Source organism: Girardinichthys multiradiatus, chromosome 19 (genome assembly GCF_021462225.1).
Source record: "Girardinichthys multiradiatus isolate DD_20200921_A chromosome 19, DD_fGirMul_XY1, whole genome shotgun sequence".
Taxonomy (NCBI): Eukaryota; Metazoa; Chordata; class Actinopteri; order Cyprinodontiformes; family Goodeidae; genus Girardinichthys; species Girardinichthys multiradiatus.
In genome coordinates this window covers 3,474,808-3,490,759 of record NC_061811.1, presented here as the reverse complement: position 1 = coordinate 3,490,759, position 15,952 = coordinate 3,474,808, and the positions used below count along the sequence as shown (strand labels likewise).

The window sequence follows — 15,952 nt, the reverse complement described above, 5'->3', positions numbered from 1 at the left end:
ATCTAAACCTGCTTTGTCTCGATGTTTCTTTCTTTCTGAGCTCCGGTATGCCACTAAAAATAGGAATTAGTGAAACATGATTTCAAAATAAGAAATGATTGCAGCAACGATCCTTTCAAATACTGAAATTATAAATAAATAAAATGCGAATGCAAATAATACTTGAAAGTGGAGCCTCTAAATGTGCAGTTAGGGTTACAAATATTTTTCTTTCGCAAGACAAAAATCTAAAGAAATCAGCCAAGATATCCAGCAAGAGAAATGTGGACCTCCACAGGTTTAGTTCATCCGTGGGTAGTTTCCAGATACCTGAAGGTGCCACAATCATCCTTTCAAACAATAAATATGAACAGCATGGGAGTGTCCAGCTATCACTCTGTTAAGGAAGAAGATGGGTTCTGTGTCCCCAAGATGAATGACGCCAGATGCAGCTTAGAGACAGTTAATATCCACAGCGAATCGGTACTGTCATGGCAGGAGAACACCACCTCAGGCTTTAAGTACAGTGGTGGCAGTATCATGTTGTGGGACTGCTTTACTGGAGGAAAGACTGATACATAACTTTATGGAATCATAAGGAAAGTACATTTTAGATCATAAAATAATACCATTAAATGTGAAGGAACATCTCTAGACATCAGCGCGGAAGTTAAAGCAGACACAAATGGTTCTTCCAATTGGACAATGTCCCTTAACACATCACCAGATTAGTGACCAATTGGCCTAAGAACATTAAAGACAATGTTTTAGCGTTGTCATCACAAAGTCCTGATCTCAATCCCAGAGAACATTTGTGTTCAGAACCGAAAATGTGTTTCCAAGAGGATCTACCTCAGTTTGCGCTGAGCTACACTAGTTCTGTCAGGAGAAATGGCCCAAAATTCCAGCAAACTATTCTGAAATGTTTTTGTAAGGATAACCTAAATGTTCCATCCAAGACTCTCTAAAAAGCACACAGACTTATGCCGCATGTCCTAAGTCTGCATCTGGTTGGATCAGCTCTTGTGACATTTTCTCCGCTGGAAGCTCCACCTCAATGTAAGCTGACTATAAAAAAAAGGACGAAACAACAGAGACAATAACCTTTTACTCAGCTGTTTAATAATTTTAATTATTAAATGAATAATCCGGCAGGGCTGCCCTTTGTCACCGGTCCTGTTCATAACTTCGGTCTACGTTCCTACCCTCACCTATGGCCATGAACTTTGGGTCATGACCGAAAGAACAAGATCCCGGATACAAGCGACTGAAATCCCGTCCCAGGACACGCTGGAGGGACTATGTCTCTCGCCTGGCCTGGGAACGCCTTGGGCTCCCCATGGAGGAGCTGGAGGAGGTGTCTGGGGAGAGGGACGTCTGCCGAGTCTGCTGCCCCCGCGACCTGGTCCCGGATAAAGTGGAAGGCGATGAGTATGAGTACATTTTGGTGTGAAGTTCCTGCCAGGTTTCGTTTTTCCCCTTCCAATGACCTGGGCCTGACTTTTCAGTAATTTGAACGATGAAATAAATGTGTCTTACTCATAGATTATAAACTAGTTTAAACAGTGTTACCTTCATAGGAGTAATAGGTGGTGCTCCTTTAGCTTCCACACCATGAATGTCCATGTTTTTTCACAACAAGAAATATAATTGATAATGAAGGAAAGATATAAGCTTTCTTTAAGCCAGCTGACCAGCAGTGTGCAACAACAAATAGGTGATGGGGAATGGTACATTACTCCATTCTTCCTCCAGTGGGAGAAAATCCAGTTCACTCCTGCATATTCCCGGACATCTATGGATGGTATAATAGTAAAAATCATAACTAATCATAACAAACACTTTGATCACAACAACCAGCTCAGAATAAAGACAATAAACACATTTTTACCCTGAAAACCTGATTTTGCAAAATGACAAACATTTTGGTTAGAAAAACATTTGCATTCAAGTATTGATTAGACAACATGTAGTCAAATTTAAATGCTAATATTCTGACCATTTCTCCCTAAAACCCTCTGCTGTAAACATTCCCCTCTTCCAAAGCGGTTTAAGCCAAACTCACATTAATACAAATGAACGTTACAATAATGTTAAATACAAAGAATAAAACCTTTATTTAGGACACACTAAACGCATAAAAACAGGTATTTAATTACTAGTGACATTCAACATGCATTATTATACACAGGGGATATACAGAACAGGCAGGTCCAATATTTTCTTTAAAGCCCTTGAAGTTTGCTGTGAAGACAAAATCAAACATGTTACTTGAGCATGAAAAGACTGTTAGTAATGGGAAGTGTCCAGAGATGAAATGTAAAACTACAACAATGTGTCTCACCTGTCCTCAACAGTTCTGTTGGACGGGTAGTACACCTTAAATGTGAAGCCACTTCTAGGAAACGAGCCCTAAAGAAACAATGACACACATGACCAAAAAGGCCACACAAAGGTCAAATTATGACACATCTTCCAAAGAGAAGATGCAAGATTCTGTTAAAGGACAGTTTTCTGTTTCGTTGCATACCGGGTTGACACACAGGCAGTCAGTGCTGCTGATGGTGAACGGGTCGTACTTGTCTGCAAAGACAATGACGTCAGGCACGGGGTAGACCCTCAGGGAGTAGTCATAGGCCCAGAAAACAGGACTGACGTACAGAGGAAGAGGGGTCAAATGACCCTGGGACAGGATGGTCTTCACGAACTGGAGAGGAAGAGGAAGACACAGAGCAGAATCAGAATCAGAATCAGCTTTATTGCCAAGTTCGTGCATACAAACAAGGAATTTGACTCCGGTACACTTTGCTCTTTGGTTTTGTTTTATTAGGATGTTTTATTAGGAAAGGAGACGACATGTGGAACTTATTAGTGAAGGGGAAGTGGTTCTCAATATTTTTCACAAATAAAACCTGGAAAGTGTGGCGTATGTTTGCATTCAGCCTCCCTGACTCGGTACATGTTAGTCTCTACCAGCTTTTCACATCTAGACACTGAATTTTTTAACCATCTCTGTAAAACAGCTGAAGCTCAGATTGGAGAGCTTCTGGGAAAATCAGTTTTCAAGTCTTCCACTGCAGCATGATGCAGCCACCACCGTGTTGATCGTATGATGTGCAGCATTAATGTTTTTTTCAGCATTGGCCAAAACGTTATATTTTTGTTTCTGCAGCTCCTCCGGAGTAACCAGAGACCAAAATAAAACTCACATGATTTGGAATGTCAAGGTTGTTGTTGGGCAGCCGGACGCAGTTTCTGCACATCTTGTTGACCAGATCTTCTCTCATGATGATGATCTCTTGGCTGCAGTATTGAATCCTGACAGGATCACAGTATTTGACAGTTTTACAGTCATTTCATCCAAAATAACAACCAAAAACTCTTAGGCATGCTAGCCATGCCAGAAATCTCATATTTTATCACCTGCATGGGTTGGTGGTAAACACAGAGCAAGGCACCCTCTGCCGGAAGTCCTCTGTGATGTGATCTGCCAGCGGAGGCCTGAGGAAGACATGCTTCTCTTTAGATACATAAAGCTCAGAGGAACAGAGGTAATCCGATGGCTTTGAAAGGCCTACCTGGGCAGGATGGTGCCCGGACCAGGATCTTCAGGACCAGGAACAAACACAAAGCGACTACTACAGGTTCAGAACAAACACATATTTATGTTTAACAGACCCTGATAGATCCAGTCCAGCTCAGAGCAGACCGATCTGTGAACTCTGGAAGATCATACCTGCTGTGAATGCTGGGATATGCACATATAACATCAGCAAGGGTCTTCAGTGACTCTAGAAAAACAAACTGTAAGTTACAAAGCTGCATGTTCATCTTTACCGAAAATCAGTCAAACACAAAAGATGTTAAACTTAATGAAGGCTTTTCATATTGGCACATTGTTTAAATGAACGTTAGCTGAATCCTGCTGGGATTCTGCAGGAACGTACGGAGATGACACAAAGATCACCAATGAGGTGCACTACAGAGCCTTACCACTGAGGGATTTCATCTGACTTTTCCCATAAGGAGCAGAAGAAAAGTTTCCACAAAAGATGAAGCAGGTGGGAGGCAGAGCCGCATATCCTGTTAGAGAAAGAATAAGATGATAATGTGGCTAACATCCCATAGAGGATGTCTTCTGACCTGTAAAAAGCTGCAGAATCAGACCTGAGAACATGATGTTGAGCTTCTCTATCACCTCGACGCTATCCAGCCAGACGTCGGAGACGATCACAAACATGGCATCTTCATTCTCCTCCTCCAGCTGCTTCAGCCTGGAGGAGGCCTTTACTGAGGTGGTGGATGGACCTCCAAAGAAGTTTATGTTGCCGTAGTATGCCCTGGATTTATAGGAAACACGAGGACATTAGAGGAAAAACCTGCAGCCAGTCTATAATCTGTTGTTCGGGATTGTTGCTCCTATTTGCCAAATTATGTCCGTCTTTTACAGAACCAGTTATCTCATAAAGAATCATACACCCTGTCAACATGTTCTTAGCCCAAACTAATGTATTTTATTGAGATTTTATGTCAAACACGAGGAAGGGAAGAATTGTGAAGTGGATGGAAAAGGAAACAGGGTTTTAAAAAACTAAAATAAGCATTCCCACAGCATGATGCTGCCACTGCCATGTTTCACCGTGTGGACGGTATGTTCATGCTGATGTGGAACGTTTCCTGCTGCACATCACACTTTGCACAGGTCTTTCTTCTTGCCACTCTTTCATAAAAGCCACATTTAGAAAGCGCACAATTATTAGACGTCCTGTCACCCACCCGAGCTGTGGATCTCTGCAGCTTCTATAGAGTTACAGTAGGTATCTTGGATTTTCTCTGATAAATGCTCTCAATGCCTGAGCTGACAGCACAGGTGGACCTCCATGCGTTGGTAGGCTTACAGTTGGTCTATCCTCTCGCACAAAAGCACCAAATGAACCAAGACTCCACACACAGCTGGACTCCATCGACCAAACAGGTTATTTCTAGAGGCAGCTGGTTGCACTGCATTTTTAGTGGTATCAGAGTAAATGGGGCTGAATACTTGGCGTTTGTCTATTACATAAATTCCAACTGAAAACATTGAGGTTTGTGGTTTTAAAGTGAAAACAGTTAGGAAGTATCTTATTAGCAACAGCCTTCATATAATGTCATTTTAAACCTGGATTCCCTAAAAATGATGCTTCTTTTTATACAGGCTGAAATAAACTGGGAGGAAGATGAGACGATGCTTCAAAGATCCAGCTAGACTGACCTTGTAGCCGACGAAGGTTCTGTTGGTGGGAATCCAAAGCCGTTGACATGGAACACAGAGTCCTCGTACCAACCTGCAAAACAGAGACAAGACCTTTCTTCAACACTGCACAGAAGTGCATAAATCTGACAATTCTGCTCGTTCTCCACCATTTTCCTTCCTTTCATGAACGTAAACATGAAATATATTCATAGTGCAGCATGAAATTCTCTGTCTCCAATGAGTAACACTCATCAGAACAGCTTTTGACCATCAACCGATCTTCTCCAAGTCAGTGGTTTTCCACCCTGGTCCTCAGGGCCTGTTGTCCTGCAGGTTTTAGGCGTTTCCCTGCTGCTAACACCTGACCTAAGTGACTGGCTGATTAACAGACCTTTGCAGCTCTTAACGGCATGCTGAGGAGGTAACGCAATCATCTGAATGAGGTTTGCTGTAGCAGAGACGTCCAAAACATGAAGAACAGTGGACCCAGTGGACCAGGATTCAGATCCACTTCATCAATAGGAAGGAGTGGGGGACAACTCTCAGAAGAGAAGGATGTAATCTGTCCCCAGAAGGGAGTTAAAAGAGTACTTTGTGCAGCGAGGAAGAACAAACAGAACCAGAAATATTGGGATGATTTGGTCCAACTGTGTAAAACTCCATAAGGCCTTAGATCAAAGTCACAAAGAAACCTCTCCAGAACTTTCTGCTCCAGTTAGAACTTAACATCCACCCATCAACAGCTCGGATTTCCTGTTTGACGTTGATTTATATAAATTATGAGTTTTCCTTCAAACCAAACCTGGGAACACAAGCTGGGATTCATTAAGGATTTTATGTAATTCTAACAAGATCCAACAAAGTACATACACATACTCTCAAAAGTCTGGACCCCCCTGTTAAAAAGGCAGGTATTTGTCATGTAAAAAATGAGACCATGATGCTTCACTGAAAAACTTTTTCCGCCTTGAATTTATTCTGAATAATTCAATAAATGCTCTCTGGAAACGAATACTTTGCTGAAGAACCAACATTCAGTTCAGTTTGTAGCTGCTATGAATTATAGAGAATCCACCGTATTTCCCACATAGAAACCGTCCAATCAGAGGGAGCGTACCAAACAGTCCACAGTACTATGGATACACACACCACACCACACCACAACACGCCACAACACACCATAACACACCACACCACACCACAACACACCACACCACAACACGCCACATCACACCACACCACACCACATCACACCACGCCACATCACACCACATCACACCACAACACACCACAACACAACACACCACAACACATCACACCACATCACACCACAACACACCACAACACAACACACCACAACACATCACACCACATCACATCACACCACATCACACCACACCACATCACACCACAACACACCACAACACACCACAACACACCACACCACAACACACCACAACACATCACACCACATCACACCACACCACATCACACCACATCACATCACACCACATCACACCACATCACACCACATCACATCACATCACAACACACCACAACACATCACACCACATCACACCACATCACACCACATCACATCACACCACATCACACCACAACACACCACAACACAACACACCACAACACATCACATCACACCACACCACACCACATCACACCACATCACACCACATCACACCACATCACATCACACCACATCACACCACATCACATCACACCACAACACATCGCACCACATCACACCACATCACACCACATCACACCACACCACACCACATCACACCACATCACACCACATCACACCACATCACATCACACCACATCACACCACATCACATCACACCACAACACATCGCACCACATCACACCACATCACACCACACCACACCACATCACACCACATCACACCACATCACATCACACCACACCACATCACACCACATCACATCACACCACATCACATCACACCACACCACATCACACCACAACACATCACACCACATCACATCACACCACACCACATCACACCACAACACATCGCACCACATCACACCACATCACACCACATCACATCACACCACACCACATCACACCACATCACATCACACCACACCACATCACACCACAACACATCGCACCACATCACACCACATCACACCACACCACATCACACCACATCACACCACATCACACCACACCACATCACACCACATCACACCACATCACATCACACCACATCACACCACACCACATCACATCACATCACATCACACCACACCACACCACATCACACCACATCACACCACATCACATCACACCACATCACACCACACCACATCACATCACATCACACCACATCACACCACATCACACCACAACACATCACACCACATCACATCACATCACACCACACCACATCACACCACACCACATCACACCACATCACATCACATCACATCACACCACATCACACCACAACACATCACACCACATCACATCACATCACACCACACCACATCACACCACACCACATCACATCACATCACACCACATCACATCACACCACATCACACCACATCACATCACACCACAACACATCACACCACATCACACCACAACACATCACACCACATCACACCACATCACACCACATCACATCACACCACATCACACCACATCACATCACACCACATCACACCACACCACATCACATCACATCACATCACACCACACCACACTACATCACACCACATCACACCACATCACATCACACCACATCACACCACATCACACCACACCACACCACACCACATCACACCACATCACATCACACCACATCACACCACATCACACCACATCACACCACATCACACCACACCACATCACACCACATCACATCACACCACATCACACCACATCACACCACACCACACCACATCACACCACAACACATCACACCACATCACACCACACCACATCACACCACACCACATCACACCACACCACATCACACCACATCACACCACATCACACCACAACACACCACACCACACCACATCACATCACACCACATCACACCACATCACACCACACCACATCACACCACACCACATCACACCACATCACACCACAACACATCACACCACATCACACCACGCCACATAACACCACAACACACCACAACACACCACAACACACCACACCACAACACATCACACCACATCACACCACAACACACCACAACACACCACACCACAACACACCACAACACATCACACCACATCACACCACATCACACCACAACACACCACAACACATCACACCACATCACACCACATCACATCACACCACATCACACCACAACACATCACACCACATCACACCACACCACACCACATCACACCACATCACATCACACCACATCACACCACATCACATCACACCACATCACACCACATCACACCACAACACACCACAACACACCACACCACAACACACCACAACACATCACACCACATCACACCACATCACACCACAACACATCACACCACATCACACCACATCACATCACACCACATCACACCACAACACACCACAACACACCACACCACAACACACCACAACACATCACACCACATCACACCACATCACACCACAACACACCACAACACATCACACCACATCACACCACACCACATCACACCACAACACATCACACCACATCACACCACATCACACCACACCACACCACATCACACCACATCACATCACACCACATCACACCACATCACATCACACCACATCACACCACAACACATCACACCACATCACATCACACCACACCACATCACACCACATCACACCACACCACATCACACCACACCACACCACACCACACCACATCACACCACACCACATCACACCACATCACACCACATCACACCACATCACACCACAACACATCACACCACACCACATCACACCACACCACATCACACCACATCACACCACACCACATCACATCACACCACATCACATCACACCACACCACATCACACCACACCACATCACACCACATCACACCACATCACATCACACCACACCACATCACACCACATCACACCACACCACATCACACCACACCACACCACACCACACCACATCACACCACACCACATCACACCACATCACACCACATCACACCACATCACACCACACCACATCACACCACACCACATCACACCACATCACACCACACCACACCACACCACACCACATCACACCACACCACATCACACCACATCACACCACATCACACCACATCACACCACAACACATCACACCACACCACATCACACCACACCACATCACACCACATCACACCACATCACATCACACCACACCACATCACACCACATCACACCACACCACATCACACCACACCACACCACACCACACCACATCACACCACACCACATCACACCACATCACACCACATCACACCACATCACACCACACCACATCACACCACACCACATCACACCACATCACATCACACCACACCACATCACACCACACCACACCACACCACAACACATCACACCACACCACATCACACCACATCACACCACACCACATCACACCACATCACACCACTCCACACCACATCACACCACACCACATCACACCACATCACACCACACCACATCACATCACATCACACCACATCACAACACACCACATCACACCACATCACATCACACCACATCACAACACACCACACCACATCACACCACACCACATCACACCACACCACATCACAACACACCACATCACACCACACCACACCACATCACACCACACCACACCACACCACAACACATCACACCACATCACATCACACCACATCACACCACGCCACATCACACCACACCACACCACATCACACCACAACACACCACACCACATCACATCACATCACAACACACCACACCACATCACACCACGCCACACCACACCACACCACATCACCTCACACCACGCCACATCACCTCACACCACGCCACATCACCTCACACCACGCCACACCACATCACACCACATCACAACACATCACACCACATCACATCACATCACATCACACCACAACACACCACACCACATCACATCACACCACATCACACCACGCCACGCCACACCACATCACCTCACACCACACCACATCACCTCACACCACGCCACATCACCTCACACCACGCCACATCACATCACATCACACCACAACACACCACACCACACCACATCACACCACAACACATCACACCACACCACAACACATCACACCACATCACACCACATCACAACACATCACACCACATCACCTCACACCACACCACGCCACATCACCTCACACCACACCACACCACATCACCTCACCTCACATCACGCCACATCACCTCACACCACGCCACACCACATCACACCACATCACACCACATCACACCACATCACATCACACCACATCACACCACATCACACCACACCACATCACACCACACCACATCACACCACATCACACCACACCACACCACACCACACCACATCACACCACACCACATCACACCACATCACACCACATCACACCACATCACACCACAACACATCACACCACACCACATCACACCACACCACATCACACCACATCACACCACATCACATCACACCACACCACATCACACCACATCACACCACACCACATCACACCACACCACACCACACCACACCACATCACCTCACACCACGCCACATCACCTCACACCACGCCACACCACATCACACCACATCACAACACATCACACCACATCACATCACATCACATCACACCACAACACACCACACCACATCACATCACACCACATCACACCACGCCACGCCACACCACATCACCTCACACCACACCACATCACCTCACACCACGCCACATCACCTCACACCACGCCACATCACATCACATCACACCACAACACACCACACCACACCACATCACACCACAACACATCACACCACACCACAACACATCACACCACATCACATCATATCACAACACATCACACCACATCACCTCACACCACACCACGCCACATCACCTCACACCACACCACACCACATCACCTCACCTCACATCACGCCACATCACCTCACACCACGCCACACCACATCACACCACATCACACCACATCACACCACATCACATCACATCACATCACACCACAACACACCACACCACACCACATCACACCACATCACACCACATCACATCACACCACATCACACCACATCAAACCACATCACACCACATCACACAATACATCACACCACACCACATCACACCACATCACACCACACCACACCACACCACATCACAACACATCACACCACACCACATCACAACACACCACATCACACCACACCACATCACACCACACCACATCACACCACACCACACCACACCACACCACACCACACCACATCACACCACATCACACCACACCACATCACACCACACCAAATCACAACACACCACATCACACCACACCACACCACATCACACCACACCACATCACACCACATCACAACACACCACATCACACCACATCACATCACACCACATCACAACACACCACATCACACCACACCACATCACATCAAACCACATCACATCACACCACATCACACCACACCACAACACACCACATCACACCACACCACACATCACACCACACCACACCACACCACAACACACCACACCACATCACACCACACCACACCACACATCACACCACACCACACCACACCACAACACATCACACCACATCACATCACATCACATCACATCACAACACACCACATCACACCACACCACACATCACACCACATCACACCACATCACATCACATCACACCACACCACATCACACCACACCACACCACACCACACCACATCACACCACACCACACATCACACCACACCACACCACACCACAACACATCACATCACATCACATCACAACACACCACATCACACCACACCACACATCACACCACATCACACCACACCACATCACAACACACCACATCACACCACACATCACACCACACCACACCACAACACATCACACCACACCACACCACATCACACCACACCACATCACAACACACCACATCACACCACACCACACATCACACCACACCACACCACACCACACCACATCACATCACACCACACCACATCACAACACACCACATCACACCACACCACACCACACATCACACCACACCACACCACAACACAACACATCACATCACACCACACCACACCACACCACACATCACACCACACCACACCACACCACATCACATCACATCACATCACATCACAACACACCACATCACACCACACCACACATCACACCACATCACACCACACCACATCACAACACACCACATCACACCACACATCACACCACACCACACCACAACACATCACACCACACCACACCACATCACACCACACCACATCACAACACACCACATCACACCACACCACACATCACACCACACCACACCACACCACATCACATCACACCACACCACATCACAACACACCACATCACACCACACCACACCACACATCACACCACACCACACCACAACACAACACATCACATCACACCACACCACACCACATCACACCACACCACACCACATCACAACACATCACATCACATCACACCACACCACACATCACACCACAACACATCACACCACATCACACCACACCACATCACAACACACCACATCACACCACACCACACATCACACCACACCACACCACAACAAATCACACCACATCACATCACATCACATCACACCACATCACACCACACCACACCACACCACATCACAACACACCACACCACACCACACCACATCACACCACACCACACCACACCACAACACATCACACCACATCACATCACATCACACCACACCACATCACACCACGCCACATCACACCACACCACACCACACCACATCACACCACAACACACCACACCACATCACATCACATCACACCACACCACACCACACCACACCACATCACCTCACACCACGCCACATCACCTCACACCACGCCACATCACCTCACACCACATCACACCACATCACAACACATCACACCACATCACATCACATCACACCACAACACACCACACCACACCACATCACATCACATCACAACACACCACATCACACCACGCCACACCACACCACATCACCTCACACCACGCCACATCACCTCACACCACGCCACGCCACACCACATCACACCACATCACATCACATCACACCACAACACACCACACCACACCGCAACACATCACACCACACCACATCACACCACACCACAACACATCACACCACACCACACCACATCACACCACATCACCTCACACCACGCCACATCACCTCACACCACGCCACACCACATCACACCACATCACCTCACACCACGCCACATCACCTCACACCACGCCACACCACACCACATCACACCACATCAAACCACATCACACCACATCACACAATACATCACACCACACCACATCACACCACATCACACCACACCACACCACACCACATCACAACACATCACACCACACCACATCACAACACACCACACCACACCACACCACACCACATCACACCACATCACACCACACCACACCACACCACACCACACCACACCACATCACACCACATCACACCACACCACATCACACCACATCACACCACACCACATCACACCACACCAAATCACAACACACCACATCACACCACATCACACCACACCACACCACATCACAACACACCACATCACACCACATCACATCACAACACACCACATCACACCACACCACACCACACCACACCACAACACATCACACCACATCACATCACACCACATCACACCACACCACATCACAACACACCACATCACACCACACCACACATCACACCACACCACACCACACCACAACACATCACACCACATCACATCACACCACACCACACCACATCACACCACACCACACCACACCACACCACACATCACACCACAACACATCACACCACACCACACCACATCACAACACACCACATCACACCACACATCACACCACACCACACAACACCACAACACATCACACCACATCACACCACACCACACCACATCACACCACACCACATCACAACACACCACACCACACCACATCACACCACACCACACATCACACCACAACACATCACACCACATCACACCACACCACATCACAACACACCACATCACACCACACCACACATCACACCACACCACACCACACCACATCACATCACATCACACCACATCACACCACACCACACCACACCACATCACAACACACCACACCACACCACACCACATCACACCACACCACACCACACCACAACACATCACACCACATCACATCACATCACACCACACCACATCACACCACGCCACATCACACCACACCACACCACACCACATCACACCACAACACACCACACCACATCACATCACATCACACCACACCACACCACACCACACCACATCACCTCACACCACGCCACATCACCTCACACCACGCCACATCACCTCACACCACATCACACCACATCACAACACATCACACCACATCACATCACATCACACCACAACACACCACACCACACCACATCACATCACATCACAACACACCACATCACACCACGCCACACCACACCACATCACCTCACACCACGCCACATCACCTCACACCACGCCACGCCACACCACATCACACCACATCACATCACATCACACCACAACACACCACACCACACCGCAACACATCACACCACACCACATCACACCACACCACAACACATCACACCACACCACACCACATCACACCACATCACCTCACACCACGCCACATCACCTCACACCACGCCACACCACATCACACCACATCACCTCACACCACGCCACATCACCTCACACCACGCCACACCACACCACATCACACCACATCAAACCACATCACACCACATCACACAATACATCACACCACACCACATCACACCACATCACACCACACCACACCACACCACATCACAACACATCACACCACACCACATCACAACACACCACACCACACCACACCACACCACATCACACCACATCACACCACACCACACCACACCACACCACACCACACCACATCACACCACATCACACCACACCACATCACACCACATCACACCACACCACATCACACCACACCAAATCACAACACACCACATCACACCACATCACACCACACCACACCACATCACAACACACCACATCACACCACATCACATCACAACACACCACATCACACCACACCACACCACACCACACCACAACACATCACACCACATCACATCACACCACATCACACCACACCACATCACAACACACCACATCACACCACACCACACATCACACCACACCACACCACACCACAACACATCACACCACATCACATCACACCACACCACACCACATCACACCACACCACACCACACCACACCACACATCACACCACAACACATC

The 15,952-nt window shown here is 47.7% G+C and overlaps 1 protein-coding gene across 1 annotated transcript in view; it reads right to left on the bottom strand.

Annotated features, from left to right (window-relative positions):
- Nucleotides 1–2,072: 2,072 nt before the first annotated feature.
- Nucleotides 2,073–15,952, bottom strand: part of pole2 (polymerase (DNA directed), epsilon 2) — a 29,143-nt gene continuing 15,263 nt past the window's right edge. Inside the window, exons 10-19 of the mRNA XM_047345110.1 lie at nt 5,231–5,303; nt 4,147–4,319; nt 3,973–4,062; nt 3,716–3,770; nt 3,558–3,617; nt 3,403–3,480; nt 3,189–3,297; nt 2,510–2,686; nt 2,324–2,391; nt 2,073–2,223 (exon numbers count right to left, since the gene is read on the bottom strand). Of these exons, the coding sequence (XP_047201066.1) occupies nt 2,205–2,223; nt 2,324–2,391; nt 2,510–2,686; nt 3,189–3,297; nt 3,403–3,480; nt 3,558–3,617; nt 3,716–3,770; nt 3,973–4,062; nt 4,147–4,319; nt 5,231–5,303 (902 nt within the window). The 3' untranslated portion in view covers nt 2,073–2,204. The remainder of the gene's footprint in view (nt 2,224–2,323; nt 2,392–2,509; nt 2,687–3,188; nt 3,298–3,402; nt 3,481–3,557; nt 3,618–3,715; nt 3,771–3,972; nt 4,063–4,146; nt 4,320–5,230; nt 5,304–15,952) is intronic.